General features: G+C 42.3%; 1 protein-coding gene across 2 annotated transcripts in view; it reads right to left on the reverse strand.

Annotated features, from left to right (window-relative positions):
* Window positions 1–14,524, reverse strand: part of IREB2 (iron responsive element binding protein 2) — a 36,119-nt gene that overhangs the window by 13,215 nt on the left and 8,380 nt on the right. Inside the window, exons 3-10 of one of the 2 annotated variants that reach the window (XM_082237346.1) lie at window positions 11,887–12,052; window positions 9,654–9,791; window positions 8,894–9,109; window positions 7,067–7,136; window positions 6,335–6,518; window positions 4,308–4,447; window positions 2,013–2,184; window positions 251–351 (exon numbers count right to left, since the gene is read on the reverse strand). In XM_082237346.1, the coding sequence (XP_082093472.1) occupies window positions 251–351; window positions 2,013–2,184; window positions 4,308–4,447; window positions 6,335–6,518; window positions 7,067–7,136; window positions 8,894–9,109; window positions 9,654–9,791; window positions 11,887–12,052 (1,187 nt within the window). Of the gene's footprint in view, window positions 1–250; window positions 352–2,012; window positions 2,185–4,307; window positions 4,448–6,334; window positions 6,519–6,855; window positions 6,960–7,066; window positions 7,137–8,893; window positions 9,110–9,653; window positions 9,792–11,886; window positions 12,053–14,524 lie in introns of those variants that run through there. The other variant, XM_082237347.1, reaches the window with a different exon arrangement.

Consider the following 14,524-nt stretch of genomic DNA (forward strand, 5'->3'; position numbering starts at 1 on the left):
TATGCCCCTCAAGGTGCTGAGGGTTGCAACTCCCATCATCATTGACCGTTAGGCCATGGTGGCTGGGGCAGACGGAAGCTTGAGTCCAACAACATCTGGAGGGGGACATGCTCCCCATGCTTGGAACAGGGAATTGGGTTCTCTTGAAGGTATAGGAGACCCTATTGGCTGGTGAGGCAAGGTAAAGGGTATAGATCTAAGCAAAACTCAAACTGCAAATATGAAAGAGGCAAGCCCATTTTGACATTACCTGGGAATATTCAGGTTCTTCTGTGGAAAGTTCATAACTTCGAAGTAGTTTCACAGTTTTAAGATATGTTTCCATCAACTTAAGCCTGGTCTCATCAAAGCCTGTGGGAAACGGTTAAATAATCAGAAAAAAAATGTTTAAGTAATGAACCTTCTGCTGATATTCAAATCAGTAAGTTGATTGTGCCAAAGGCCATGACAAGTACATTAAAATGTACCTAAATACAAAAACAGTAATCACAAGCACCAGCAAGATAAAATAAGAAAAATCAGAACACCATCAAATAACTCAATTTCACATTAAACCCCATAGTCACCCAAACAATTTACAGCAACATTATTTGCTGATATAGCAACATAACAGAGTAGCTCAATAGAACCTGTGCAACAAAAGGCTTGAACTTAACTGCCTTTTCCTAACTCGAAATACCACAAGCCTCTGAAGAGTCCCTTCCAAGGAGCACTTAACTCCCAATTTCCTGCATGCATTAGCCAGGAAAAAAGACGGTAACCTGAGTATCTACTGCAGCAACTTGCTTAAAGGAAGAACCAAATCAAGTCTCTCAGATACACACATTGAGCAGGAAGATACATTTTACACACACACACACACACACACACACACACTGCATGTGTGAAGACCCTCAGGTCTGGGGGCTGCATGCAACCTTGCAAACCTCTCCATTGACACCCTTGGGTGTCTCTCTAAGCCTTGCCTCCTCCATGCCCTTCTGCATAATTTCCTCCTGACTGCAATGTGTTCCTGAACTGTGAGCCTCGTTTGACTTGATGGAGAGACATGCACGTTGGAGAGATCCAAGACTTTCACTGCATGAGAAACTATAACTCAAGAGTATGGTTTCTACCAAAATCTTTAATGCTCAGATCAGCACGACAGGCAGACAAAGCACGGTTCAAAGGCACAGCAGGTGCTATGTATGGCTAAGAGAGCTAACACAGGCAGAGGCAAACTCAGCCCTCCAGATGTTTTGAGACTACAATTCCCATCAACCCTGACCACTGGTCCTGTTAGCTAGGGATGACGGGAGTTGTAGTCCCAAAACATCTGGAGGGCCGAGTTTGCCTATGCCATTGATCCAGCAAGTTGCACGACTCCCTCGGGTCCCATTATATGGGAATGGGGCAGGCATAACGTCAGCATGGCAAAGAAGTAAGCAAACCAAACTTCTTCTGGAGGTCTGGACCTGAACTGTCTTGTTCACACCTCACTAGCTTCTCTGTGGCCTAACTGATGGAGGAAGGCTACGCTACAGGGCCCCTCCTTGGGATATGACTCCTTGTTCATACTTCCCTGCCACTCAAGGCCGTGACGCAGTCTGTCCCAAACTTCTGGGCCCCTTCCCAGTGTCATCAACCAGCAGCTTCCCCAACTTCCCCCACCCCCACAATGCCTTTGCTTTGGGACTCATGACGTGGATGTTTCCGATTTCCATGTAGCTGGAACGCAGCCCAAAAGTTAAGGCTGTCACCTATTGCTCTATCCACTTGTGGTTATGGCCCTGCTTGCCACTGGCATGCGTCCCCCAGAAGGCTGCCCACAACAGAATGCAGCCCCAGGGCTGGGAAAGGTTCCTCGCCCCTTACACATGGGAAAATTCCAATCTTGCAACAACATGTTGTGAAATATTACACCAATTTATTTTGTTTAAAATGCATACAACAGTTACTTAACAGAAAGCCTCTAGGTAATATATTGCTATGGTAAAGCTCTGGAGAACCAGCTGTTTAAATTTCCATCTTACCAGTGTGTTTTAAGTGCTTCAATGTCACATTATCGATAGGGAAAAAGCTCAGGATAGCACCATATTCTGGACACATATTTGCTATTGTGGTCCGGTCACCTACGGAGAGCTGGGAAACTCCAGGCCCAAAGAACTCCACAAATTTTCCAGACACGCCTGCTTGCCTAAGTTGCTAAGGAGAGGAAAAAAGAAAAGAAAAATCAAACACTGCATGCAGAACAAGGAGGCATCTTATGACATAAAGGTTTTGAATGAACTACTAGCAATTCCACCAAGAGAAATATACAGGATCGTGAGGCAGGAGACTACCCTTGGGCCCTCTTAATCAGCAAGGAGCAGAGTACGGAGCATGGCATGCGGAGTGAGTGCTCTTCATTGCTCTGCAAGATATTTTGGGCAAGTGAGCCAAGCTACATGCCGAATTCTTTAAATACACCATCTTCTGGTGTCACCATTCTTCAGTGCTGCCCTTTTGTTGCACAGCAATTACAGTGGTGCCCCGCAAGACGAATGCCTCGCAAGACGGAAAACTCGCTAGACGAAAGAGTTTTCCTTTTTGGAGGTGCTTCGCAAAACGAATTTCCTATGGGCTTGCTTCGCAAGATGACAATGTCTTGCGAGTTCCTGCTGGTTTTTTTTCTCCCCCCCCCCCTTTTCTAAGCCGCTAAGCCGCTTATCAGCTGATCCGATCAGCAGATAAGCCGCTAAAAGCCACTAATAGCACTAATCCGTTAATCCTTCAATGGGCTTGCTTTGCAAGACGAAAAAACCGCTAGACGAAGAGAATCACAGAATGGATTCTTTTCGTCTTGCGAGGCACCACTGTAGTTAAGGCTGTGGGGCAATGCTTCTGAAGGTTTCCATTTCACTACCCTCTGGAGTCATGGAGACAATGGGTGCCTACATCTAATACTACAAACTGGAAAAATAACCCCTTTTCATTTGATTCAATGACACAACTAGTTAGTTTAGCCCAGGGTGCATTTGATTTAAATCAAATCGATTTAAATCAGTAGTCAGTAAGACTTGCTTTAAATCGCTAGTCAGTAAGACTTGATTTGAATCATTTTTTTACAAAAAGACTCAGCCTTCCTGGCATCCTCTTAATATTTACAACCAGATGAAGGTTTCATTTTTGGAATAGTAAATTTTCAGAGTAGTTTTTACAGTTATAGCAAAAATTACTGATTTGGTTATACTGTTAGAAATACATAAGACAGGTAATTATGAAATTATTGTGAGGTTTAATAAGTTAACTGTTTATATTCAGACAACTTTTCTGCTGTACTTTACTGGAAGGAGAAAAATAATTTCCTTAGTAACCATTTATTTAACTAAAACAATAACATTATAGCATATGTATTCATGTTTGTTAACTGATGTGGTTAAATGGTTTTTTAAAAAACAAAAACTTAGACTGTGTTTTAGCACACATGAAAAACTTAAAACAAATCCTTATTTCTTGATGAATAGCCTTTGGACTATAATGTAACTTAAATACAAAACTATCTTTAGAAAGATTTTTCTTCCAAAAGCATTTTATTTTAAAAACCTGTTTTAAATTTTAAAGCACAGTGCCGAGATCCTGGTCATTGTAAGCTTTGGTCTAGAATGAAATATTCTCTTCCATATCCACCTTACAACTAATAGCTGAAGGGTTGCTATCCACCCAGGGTCCTTCGCCCTCAGTATCTAGGAAGGGAGGGAATCAAATCAGTCCCTGAGTTGGCTTTCTTTTCTTCATAAACACTCAGTTGGAAGCCAACACAGAGCAGCGTCTTTTTAGTGTCTACAGGAGAATAGGGATGGTGGAAGATTGGCTTCAGAGAGGAAGGAGAAGGAGGAGGTGATTCCTAGTTCAGCCCCAAGCAAAGCCTTTCTTCAGAGGAATCCAAGCAGATGGGAGTAAGGGCCTCCCATCCAAACTGCAGCAAGAAGGGAGAAAGAAGACTGAACCATATGGACGCTATGTTGGCCAGGCATGGTCTTTAAGGCTAGAGCGACCCTCATGTGGGGTTACCATGATGAGCTCCTTAGAAACTTGCCCAGAGACAGCTGCTCCTTGTCCCCAGTAACTGGTGCACCAGTTGCTTCACCACAAACTTCATTGGGTATCCACGGAGGTGGTGTTGAATTTCCCTTGTTTACCTGCCACTAAGTTTCTTAAGGCCTTGCCAAACCACTGCTAATGACACTGTAACCTTAGATAAAATCCTAGGCACTTTTATGTCACCTCCAGCAGAGCTAGTAGTACATGGCCTGCTTGACTTGGCAACAAAGAGAGCTCCAATTTACCTTTGTAATGCTCAGGACCACATCGATTGATGTGGCAAGCGGGCTGGCGGAGCCTGTCAGTTGACACCCAACCACCTCAGGCAGGGTGAGGGCGACTGGCAAGCCAAGCATGACGGCTTCGGTTTCAATTCCACCCACACCTGGAAGGAGACGTGACATCACTTAAAACAGCTTGGTAACTGGCAGATTCTTTAAAACTTCGAAGAGCATGCTAGAAGTATCTTCAGAAATCTTCTTTGTCAAAAGTCAAAACTGACTGCTGTAAAAGATAACCCCGTATCGTCCCCATTTTAACCTGACTGGAACACACACACACAGAGCTGCCTTTTAGGAAATATGTTGGAAAATCAGATATATAACCTCTAGGTCATACTGCCCCCCAAAAGTGCCTCCCCTCCACACCTTCCTAGATTTTAGATAGCACACCTAGTTCCAACATTGGGGTTTTCTTTCATTTCAAAGGAAAAGCCAGCAGTCATTACACTAGGTTGCAACAGCGGGAAGAGAAAGGATGAAGGACCAACGTGTTGGTACAGCCAAAAGACCAGCAACTTTGGGCCTCTCCTTGTCTTCAACATTTTCACACCAGCTGGTGATTAGAAGAACTAAGAACTTATACCCAAGTCTGCCTATTTCCTCTCCCCACCCAAATCCATTTTCTTTTCGTGTTGTGCCTTTTCAGATTGTAAACCAAGGGCAATGATGAGCAATTTTATTTATTTTTATTGTTAGTGAACTGTAAGCCATTATGGGAATCTTTTTTGGTTGAAAAGCAGAGTAAACATTATTTAAACTAACGTTGCATTGATCATAAATAAAAACTGAAATGGAAGATGGGGTCACCTTCTGATGGGTTAATGAAGAGTTTCCCATCTTTGTCTTAGTGGAAGAAGGGAAGCTTTCTCTCCTCTCAAACTGTCGGGGCAAAGGTTTTCTTCATGAAATTAACTATAGATTACCAAAACTATAAGGATTAAGGCTGCCTGTACGCAGCATGATGTGCTGTGTATTATGCATAGCTTTAGTCTCCATTATGTCATATAGTATTTTATACTTCTTCTCATACTTTCAAAAATCTAGCAGGTTACTCTCTCCTAGCCCCCAGGTAGCAGTGTCTATTTAGATTTATAACCCGCCGTACCCCCACAGAAAATGGAACTAAAAGAGAGGGATCAGGAGTAAAACACAGAATTTCAAAATACTGAACAACTAAGCCTCGCCTACACAGAGTGGAGGGGACGCGGGTGGTGCTGTGGGTTAAACCACAGAGCTTAGGACTTGTGATCAGAAGGTCGGCTGTTCGAATCCCCGCAACGGGGTGAGCTCCCGTTGCTCGGTCCCTGCTCCTGCCAACCTAGCAGTTTGGAAGCACGTCAAAGTGCAAGTAGATAAATAGGTACCGCTCCGGCGGGAAGGTAAGCGGTGTTTCCGTGTGCTGCCCTGGTTTGCCAGAAGCGGCTTAGTCATGCTGCACACATGACCTGGAAGCTGTACGCCAGCTCCCTCGGCCAGTAAAGTGAGATGAGCGCTGCAACCCCAGAGTCAGCCACGACTGGACCTAATGGTCAGGGGTCCCTTTACCTTTAAGAGAGTGGGTTGCTCTGAATACAAAAGCAGGGAAGCTCTCCATTGAGCCAAGAACAGGTATGTGCAGTGTCTTTGCCTGCCCTCCCCTGCCCCCTCCTCACTCTTACAGGAACACGGATGTTATGGTGGGTGAGGAGCCAGGTACAGTCAAAGCCTAATATTTTAAAAAGTGAGTCTTATTTTTTAATTATTAGTCTTTTTAAAAATTCATTGGGAGTCTGTTTAATTTCAAGACTAAATTAGTGAAGTGTGTTTTTAAGCACACAAATAATAATAATAATAGAGCATCTTTATATTTTCTCACACTTGCAACTTCCTCCTCTCCACCCAACTATCACAATATAAAATGTTACGGAGGAAATTAAAATAAAGAGAAAGAAATTGAAAACTAGAGCTGTAACAAGGAAGAACATTGTGAACTGCCAACTCAGTCATCTTACCCCATCCCAAGATTCCCAAGCCGTTCACCATTGTTGTATGGGAATCAGTGCCAACAACGCTGTCTGGATAGAGGAAGTCTTTAACATCAAATACTACTCTTGACAAGTACTCGAGGTTCACTTGGTGGGCCATTCCTGTTCCAGGAGGAATTACTGAGACATTCCTGAAAACTTTGGAACCCCACTAGAGAGAGAGAGAGAGAGAGAGATAAAAGGGGTGGGGAATTAAGATAAGTGATCATCGCACTCTCTGAACCAACCAAGCTTTAGCAATGGTAACTGTAAATGAGAAAAGGTACATCAGGATTTATTATTTTTTAACCAACGCATCCCATATCTACTGGGTAAAGAAAGGCAAACTGCTGAAAATAAGAGTGTCTCAGCAAGTATTAGCATAGGAGAGAACCTACATAGCTATCACAATTCATAAGATAATGTGCCCCTTCACAGAGAAAAATTAGAGTTTCCTGCACAGGTTAAAAACTCTGCTGTTGTAGGCATGATCTGTCTCTCCATTATACCTTTCCTGAAGTATGTCAATCATAAACAGGAGTTAATTCGAGAATGAGTATGCCATTTCATGTTCAATACCAGAAGCCTCCTTTTGTTCTCTTAGTTAAATATTCTGAAAGAAAGGGGGAAGGTTCAAAACTGATTGCAGAACAGACCCAAGCAGATCTCCACCAGACCACTTTGTACGGTTCTGCCATAAGGTTCTTCAAACCAACGTACCTTGAAAAACTGAAGTCTCTCTCTATTTCTACCAAATTCCATCTCCTGGTTTTTTAACACTGTTTCCGGCCTACAGAGGGGGGAAAAAAAATCAAACCCATATAAACATTACTGTTTTCTCTCCTAATATTAAACTTACAGTTGAAAACTGAGAAGTCTGGAACTGGTTTGGAGAGGAATTTTAACTCCACATGAAATGGCACATGCCTCCTCCACATTCCCTCTTTTTAAAACAAGCCAAGGTCTCTTGTAAAGCATGCAGTGAGTGTCTATCATGTGGCAATAAGCACTGCTTCAGATCGCATGGGGCAAGCTGGCTTTAAAAAGGTTAAAAAATAACCTTGCTTTTAGAATGATGCTGCCATAAAGGGAAGATGTGCTTTCTAGCTACTGTTCTTAGAGGTAAGTAACCTTGAGCAAGAAGCAAGTAAGAGTCATGTTATACGTGATAAGAAAACCGCTTATCTTCATATCTTGTTACTGCAAATTAGAAAACCAGTAAGGTGACAAGTCAGGCATTAAGAAATATATCTGGAGGTATTTCTACTATGCCTGTCCAACAATTGTCCTCCTATATTATGCTTTGCTTAATCCCTGGCAGAGACTGAATTTTACTGCATGTGGCCAATCATCACGTCTTTCAGAAGAATGTTAAATGGATAGAACAAATCTGGCTTCCTCTCGTGGTTTGAAAAAAAATAAACAATGATTGCTGGATCACATGTGAATGATAAGTCAGTCCTCTGGTTCATTTCCTCCCAGCCAGGGAATGGAAGAACAGCATGATTTGAGAAGCATGTACCAGCACACTTTCTTGTTCATAGTAAACAATACTCTGTCTTACCATTCTCTGTGAACCAGGCCTTCATGAAAGTTTTCCACTGAGAATATACACATATAGAAACTCAGCTAGAGCCAGTGTGGTGCAGCAGTTAAGAGTGAAATCCTCACTCAGCAGTGAAAGTCACAGAGCGACCTTAGGCCAGTCATAGTCTCTCAGCCTAACCTACCTCACAGGGTTATTGTGAGGGTAAAATGGCAGGGAAGAGAACTACATACACCATCCTAAGCTCCTTGGGGGAAAAGGTGGGCTAAAGTGTAATTCATCAAAATTAAAAATAAGTATCTGCACTTTGGAAGCAGCCCTTACAATTCTTACATCTGGCAAAATGCCTTAGCAGAAAAACAGATTAAACCAGGCATGTCCAAAGTCTGTTTTGGGGGCCTAATCTGGCTGACCCGCTGGTCGATTTAATCTGGCCCCCTTTGAAAAAAGTTTGGGCGCCCCTGGAACAAACCCAAGAATGTCTAAATATGAGGATAACTTTGTAGCTTGATGGTACACTGTTGTGCTGCTGTGAACCACCCTGGGGTCGTTGGATGATGGGCAGCATAGAAGTGTAATAATTATAAATATAAATAAATAACATTCAATAGGCTAGTAGACAATGTGGTTGTAGGATTCCACCATCCATGCACCCTATGGACTGATCTGAGATGTTTTTAAAAAGAAATAAAAAAAGGAAGTGGCCTTTAGAATAAAAACATTATTGCCTTTGTCAAGCATTCACTGTGGCAAAAAAAGCAAGACCTGAACTGTTATAGACAGGCAACCTGCCTGTTTTTGATTGCCAATAAGTTACAACTTAAAGTATGGCAGTGCTTAGTGTTAGATAAATCAGTGCCTGATACTTAATATGCTCCATGTTAAACTTGAGGGATGTACTGTTACAGAGGAATTGGAAGCAAGCCCTAGCAATGGCATGGGTGCTCATCTGCAGGAAGAAAGCAAACTGAAAAAAGGAGAATTGGAGGAAAAAAAGTTACTCAGGCACTGGTTGAAGATGAAAAGGACACAGCGGAGGCGTGTTCTCAATCTGCACAGAAAGTGGCCCCGAGTTACGACCAGACTCTCCATCACATGGCCCTCTGCAGCTGGACTGGCCCCTGCACGGTAGCTTCCGAGGAGCTTTAAGTGGAGAAAGTTTTGGTGGTGGCCTCTGTGGATCACCACCTCCAGGATTGGGAGTGTTCTGTATTGCACTTTTAAAAGAAACAGAGAAAATAAACCGGCTTTAGTTTATCAAAATCCTTTGAATTACTAAATATAAACTAAATGTAAAATATATACATTAAAAACCCCAAACAAAGCAACACTAGAATAGTGAGGCCATGTTTTATCTCTCAAGAGATGAGAGATGCTAATGGTTTGGTAAACTTCAGCAGGCAGGCAATTTCAGCTAGGAGACATCCACCATGCCTCTGTGTCTCGCAGAACTGGCACCTGGAGCAGGGGTGGGCAACTATGGCCCTTCATCTAATTTCACGAGGATGAGAAGGAGGGGGGTGGAGGGGGGAAGGGTAGCAGAAAAGGAGTGGAAAAGGGGTTGCCCATCCACTTTTGGCTCTGGCTCTGCTTACTTCCAGTATGCAGCCCTCAATGCAAGAGAGTCAGTGTGGTGTAGTGGTTAGAGGGGCTTGACTGGGAGCAGAGAGTAGGAATTTCACATACATGAAGCGACCCACATTCTACTATAACTGCTACTCAAAAAGTAGGATAAAAACAAAACAATTGTACAATAAATACCATTTACTGAAGTCAATCTGCAAAGAATGGTCCACAGTGAGATCTGTTGGGCAGGCAGGATGAACTTTTGTAGGATCCCCTCCAAGATTTTTCACAGCTTCCCTCATAGCGGCAAAATCCACTATTGCAGGAATTCCACTAATGAAAATGAAAATGACCAATGTAAAAAATATTTAGCTGCCATACAGAATAAAGATCCTTTAAAGCCAATGGCATGGGCCCCATACTGGTTAACACAGCCTTAGTAGGTCCCACATGATAGCTCAGAAACACTCAGGAAAACTTTTATTTTATGCTACAGAATATCCCTGCACTGAATGAGACATAGTTTGGAGAAACAGAAACAAACCACAGACTTGCACACTGCATCTTACCCTCTTCATGTGCTATTTCAACTCTCAGTTTCCCGTTAGTCATAACATCTGTATCAGCAATTATTGCTTGTGTCTGCTTTCAAATCAAAACTGGAAACCCAATCAAACCTCCAGTTCTGGAGCGCATAGACAAACAGATGTCATAACTCTGCTTTGCACTAAGCAGAAAGTGCACAAGAAGGAAAATAGAAGTATGTGAGCCTGGTTTGTTTCTACTCCTCTAAATCACTTTGGATGGTTGTTTGGTTGTATGTTAAGGTGCACATCAGAGTCTAATGAGACCTCTGTATCACCTTAATTCTCAGCACTGGCCAGCCAGACGACAATGTTGCCAGCAATTTCAAGACAAAACTATCAACAAGAGGCAAATCCCCGGCAAATTGCTTGCATCAAACACCATCCTTAATACTGAGCCACTTGCTACATGAACCTAAGTTATCTAAACCTCCTCCTCAAGTCCAGTCTGATTAGGTCTGGGTACACTAGAAGGCAATGGGCACACCTACTCCCTGCATTTAGTGCAGTAGTATAAACAGATCGAGTGCATACCATCTTGTTGCTCTGACAGAGCTGAGAACTTTGGGTCTACCTCTTGATGGAGTTTATTTTTTTACATGGGATTCTGAAGCACACCGTAATCCCTGCTAGTATTGATCCAGCCTTTACCATTAACATGCTCATGCTTGACACAGGCCCACCTATGGACATGTTTTTGAAGACCTAAATTTCTTCCCATGGTTTTCAAGTACTTACAGCAACATATTCAAATTCTTCCTACTATGTCCATGCTGCTATAACCAATTTGCTAACTAGACATGCAACTGATTAAAAGCACAATTAATTATATGCCAACCGTGTTTTGAATTACACAGAATTCATGTCTGAGACAGAGACCAGATTAAAGGAGTAAGAATTAACTGCTACTGTTTGCTGCTGCACTTTGAAGGTTTACATTTTTAAAAAAATTGGTCGCAAGCCACCTTGATTTAGATGCAAAGTGATCAGGACACAAATCCAACTAACAGGAATAATACTGTCAACACACAACAAATAAAATGCTTAGGCAAGGGACAGTAGCACATCCTTTATATGCAGGAAGTCCCAACTCAAGCCTTGGAACCTCTGGGTAAGGCTGGGAAAGACCCTTGTCTGGAAAGCAGCTGTCAGTTCCTGTAGACCAAGCATGGGAAACCTCCGTCCCACGGCCTAATGAGACCTAGCCAGAGTCCCAATTTGACCCATGAGGGTTTTTCCCCCATGCCATGCCCTGTGCCAGGTGTAGGGCAGGTAAAGATGTAGCTGCAAAAAGCTCAAAGTGTACTTCTGATCATACCTTAAGGAAGCAAGGCACCTTTTAAAATTTGGAGCCAAATGCAAACCCTACTGGGATCAATTATACTCCAGAGTTCTTGACAGGGAACTGTGAAGTGGAACCACTGGCTGGATCCTATTCCCCATGCCTACTGAGCTTGACAGACTAATGGCCTGACTTGATATAAGGCAGCAGCCCATATTTATGTATGCGGAAGAATGTCCCAATTGTGAGGAAACAGTAAAGTCATTAGTGTGAGATGGGAACTGAAGCAGAGATGTCCAAAAGTCCCTGCCGCATAGGTAAGTATCTTGAGACATACACAAAGCAGAGTCGTCAGTGAAATGATACCCCATTATTTCAATCACTTTTCCTAAAGAGACATTCATTATGTAGATCTGTTGCCAGTATAAACCTACATGATATCTGAACTTCTGACTCTCTAAATACTGTGTAAGTTCCACCCTGAACATTTAGATAAAGCCTGCAGTGCTTGAAGAACGCATTAGACCCAGCTAAAATATATAATGAGGAAAATGTGTCTTACGTAAAGTCTTGGAGAAGGACTCTGGCAGGACAGAAGGGCACTTCAACATTGTTCTGTTTTTCTTTCCAGTCCAAAATGTTCATAGCATCTTCTTTTTTCACTAGGAAGCCATCACAGTTGCGGACAGCAGCTTCCAACAGTACCCGTATGGAGTAAGGCAGGATATCTGCACAAAAATAAAGTAACTGAATTGGTCAAGTTTGGGACGGATTCACTTGTGTATAGGCTACTCCCCAAATGTGTTTTTCCCCTCCCTTCTGGGCCTTCACATCTCTAAACAGAGCCTTTAAAATGATGTTGATAGCTTTATCAAAATAGCACTACAGCTGAGTGCAAACTATTCTTAGTAGGAAAATTAAACAAATCAAAATAGGATACTTATTTGCACCAATCCCCCATGTAAGTGAGCTAGAACCCAACATCGCACTTTTATTATTGATTAACAACATGCATAAACTGGTATATGGTCGCCAATTGGTGAAAGTAAATTAAACTAAACTCGTATATTTCAGGCTGTCCAGAGCTAGATGGAATTCTGGAAGTGGTGGTTAGTCTGTCAATTTCATTTGCTAGTCTTTGAAATAAAAGGGCTCCAGTTGGGGAAGGCTGAACTAGCGCAACAGGGTCTCAGTACCCTTGAGTGTCACAACAAAAGGCCAATAAATGCTAGGTAACACTGAATAGTTTTCTTTATTGACAAAGATAAGCCAGCAAATGATGCTGCTTAGTTGTAAGACAGATCTCCTTGATATTGTGCTTCTGGGCTTTTTGTTGTGGCAAGAACATTAACTGACATCTTGAGAAGGCAAAGATTAGTACAGAGAATTGTTCCTCTGACAGATATGGCTAAACCAAGGGACTTGGTCTCACGTGGCCGGTAAAATTTTACTGCTTCAAATCCATGATGTTAAGTCCAACATGTGGCAATAAAAAGATTTCATAAAAGTATTAGTGTCAGGGTAGGGTGAGGAGAGAGAAAAAATGATAATGAGACTAAGAAGGGCTCGGATTGAAAATCTAGGCAGATTAAAAGCAATGGGGGAAATGTTAAGATATTTCCCTCGGAGTGACCAATATTTTAGATGCCGTGCAGCACAGCTATGTCTATTTTCCACCTTCAGGGAATACTTCATGCACTGACTTGCCTGCTGGGATCCTGGTGCACTTGCTCATGAACTCTTTCACACAGCAGAAATCAGGGGGTAAAGCACACGCTTTGTACTCAAGAGGTTCAATCCCTGGCATTCCTACAGATCTACTGCCAGTCAGTGAAGACAATGCTGAGCTGGACGGCCCAATAGTTTGATGCTGTATAAGGCAGCTTCCTGGGTCTTTATGATTCTGGGGCATGTTCTAACATGCATGTGTTCACAAAGGGCATTTGTGAGGATTTTACAGCAACCACCTCAGGAGATAGCGGTTACCCCATTTAAAAATAATTCACAATGTAAAGTTGCAATAAAGTAGACTGACACAGCACTAACTAGCAAGTTTAACAGGTCTGCATACTATTTTTTCAGCTCCAGAGAGCACAAAGTGCTGCTGCAGGGCTCACTAGCTTCATTCAAATTAGTTGGGCTTTACAAGGCAGACAGCATGATTTCACTCTCATTAGGTGATTCATCCGAAGGCTAACCATGAATCGGCAAATGTGTTTTAGATTCAAACTGCCAAAATTTTGTCCTTTTTGCAATTTCCTCCATTTAATTAAGAACATGGACTCTATGCAAGACTTTTAAAACTGAATCCCAAAGACTTTAATAATTATTTTCAACCTGATCAGTATCTACATACAGTTTGCCCACAAGCAACACTCAACTTTCAATATTTATATAGCAAAACCTCAGAATGCATCAGAACAAAAGGAGTCAAATGCAAGATTTGGCATTGATGTTTTATTGTGTTTTTAATATTCTGTTGGGAGCCACCCAGAGTGGCTGGACGGGCGGGATATAAATAATAATAATAATAATAATTATTATTATTATTATTATTATTATTATTATTATTATTATTATTGGCATGTGATGCAACAACCTGACTGAAGCAAAACAGGCCTGGTCCATGCCTGGCGGGCAACTGGTTGGAAACCCTATGCACATGTAGTGAGTTCCATAACGGAAGGCAGGATAAACATGAAAAACAAGTAATTTGAGCAATTAATACATTTTTTGCATTAATTACCAAAGAGAAAACAGATAGAGAAGTCCTCCTCCCTTATAATACTAAAACCAGAGGTCATCCAATGAAGCTGAATGGTGGGCAGGGGTGCCAACTTGAATAAAATATGGGGGGGGGGGGTTTCCAGGTAAGCTCCACCCCACATAATCTATCACAAGACACGGCACCCACCCCCATTTGAATAGCAATGCCCATTAACTTTGGGAGGCAGCTCCCTCAAATATTTTGGGGGGGGGGCAAAGGGGCCTCGGCCCATAGGAGTCGGTTCCTATGATGGTGGGACATTCAGGACAGAAAAAGATGTGAAGAACTTCACACAGTACACAGTAAAATGGAATTCACTGCCACGTAATGTAGTGATGGGCACCAAGCAGGAAACAGCCAGCCTCAGTACATCAGGTGCTGGGGAACACAAGTAAGGAGAGTGCTGTTGAGCTCATATATTGAGCTCATGTAA

This window comes from Podarcis vaucheri (assembly GCF_965113315.1).
Source record: "Podarcis vaucheri genome assembly, chromosome: 9".
In the NCBI taxonomy this organism is placed as follows: Eukaryota; Metazoa; Chordata; class Lepidosauria; order Squamata; family Lacertidae; genus Podarcis; species Podarcis vaucheri.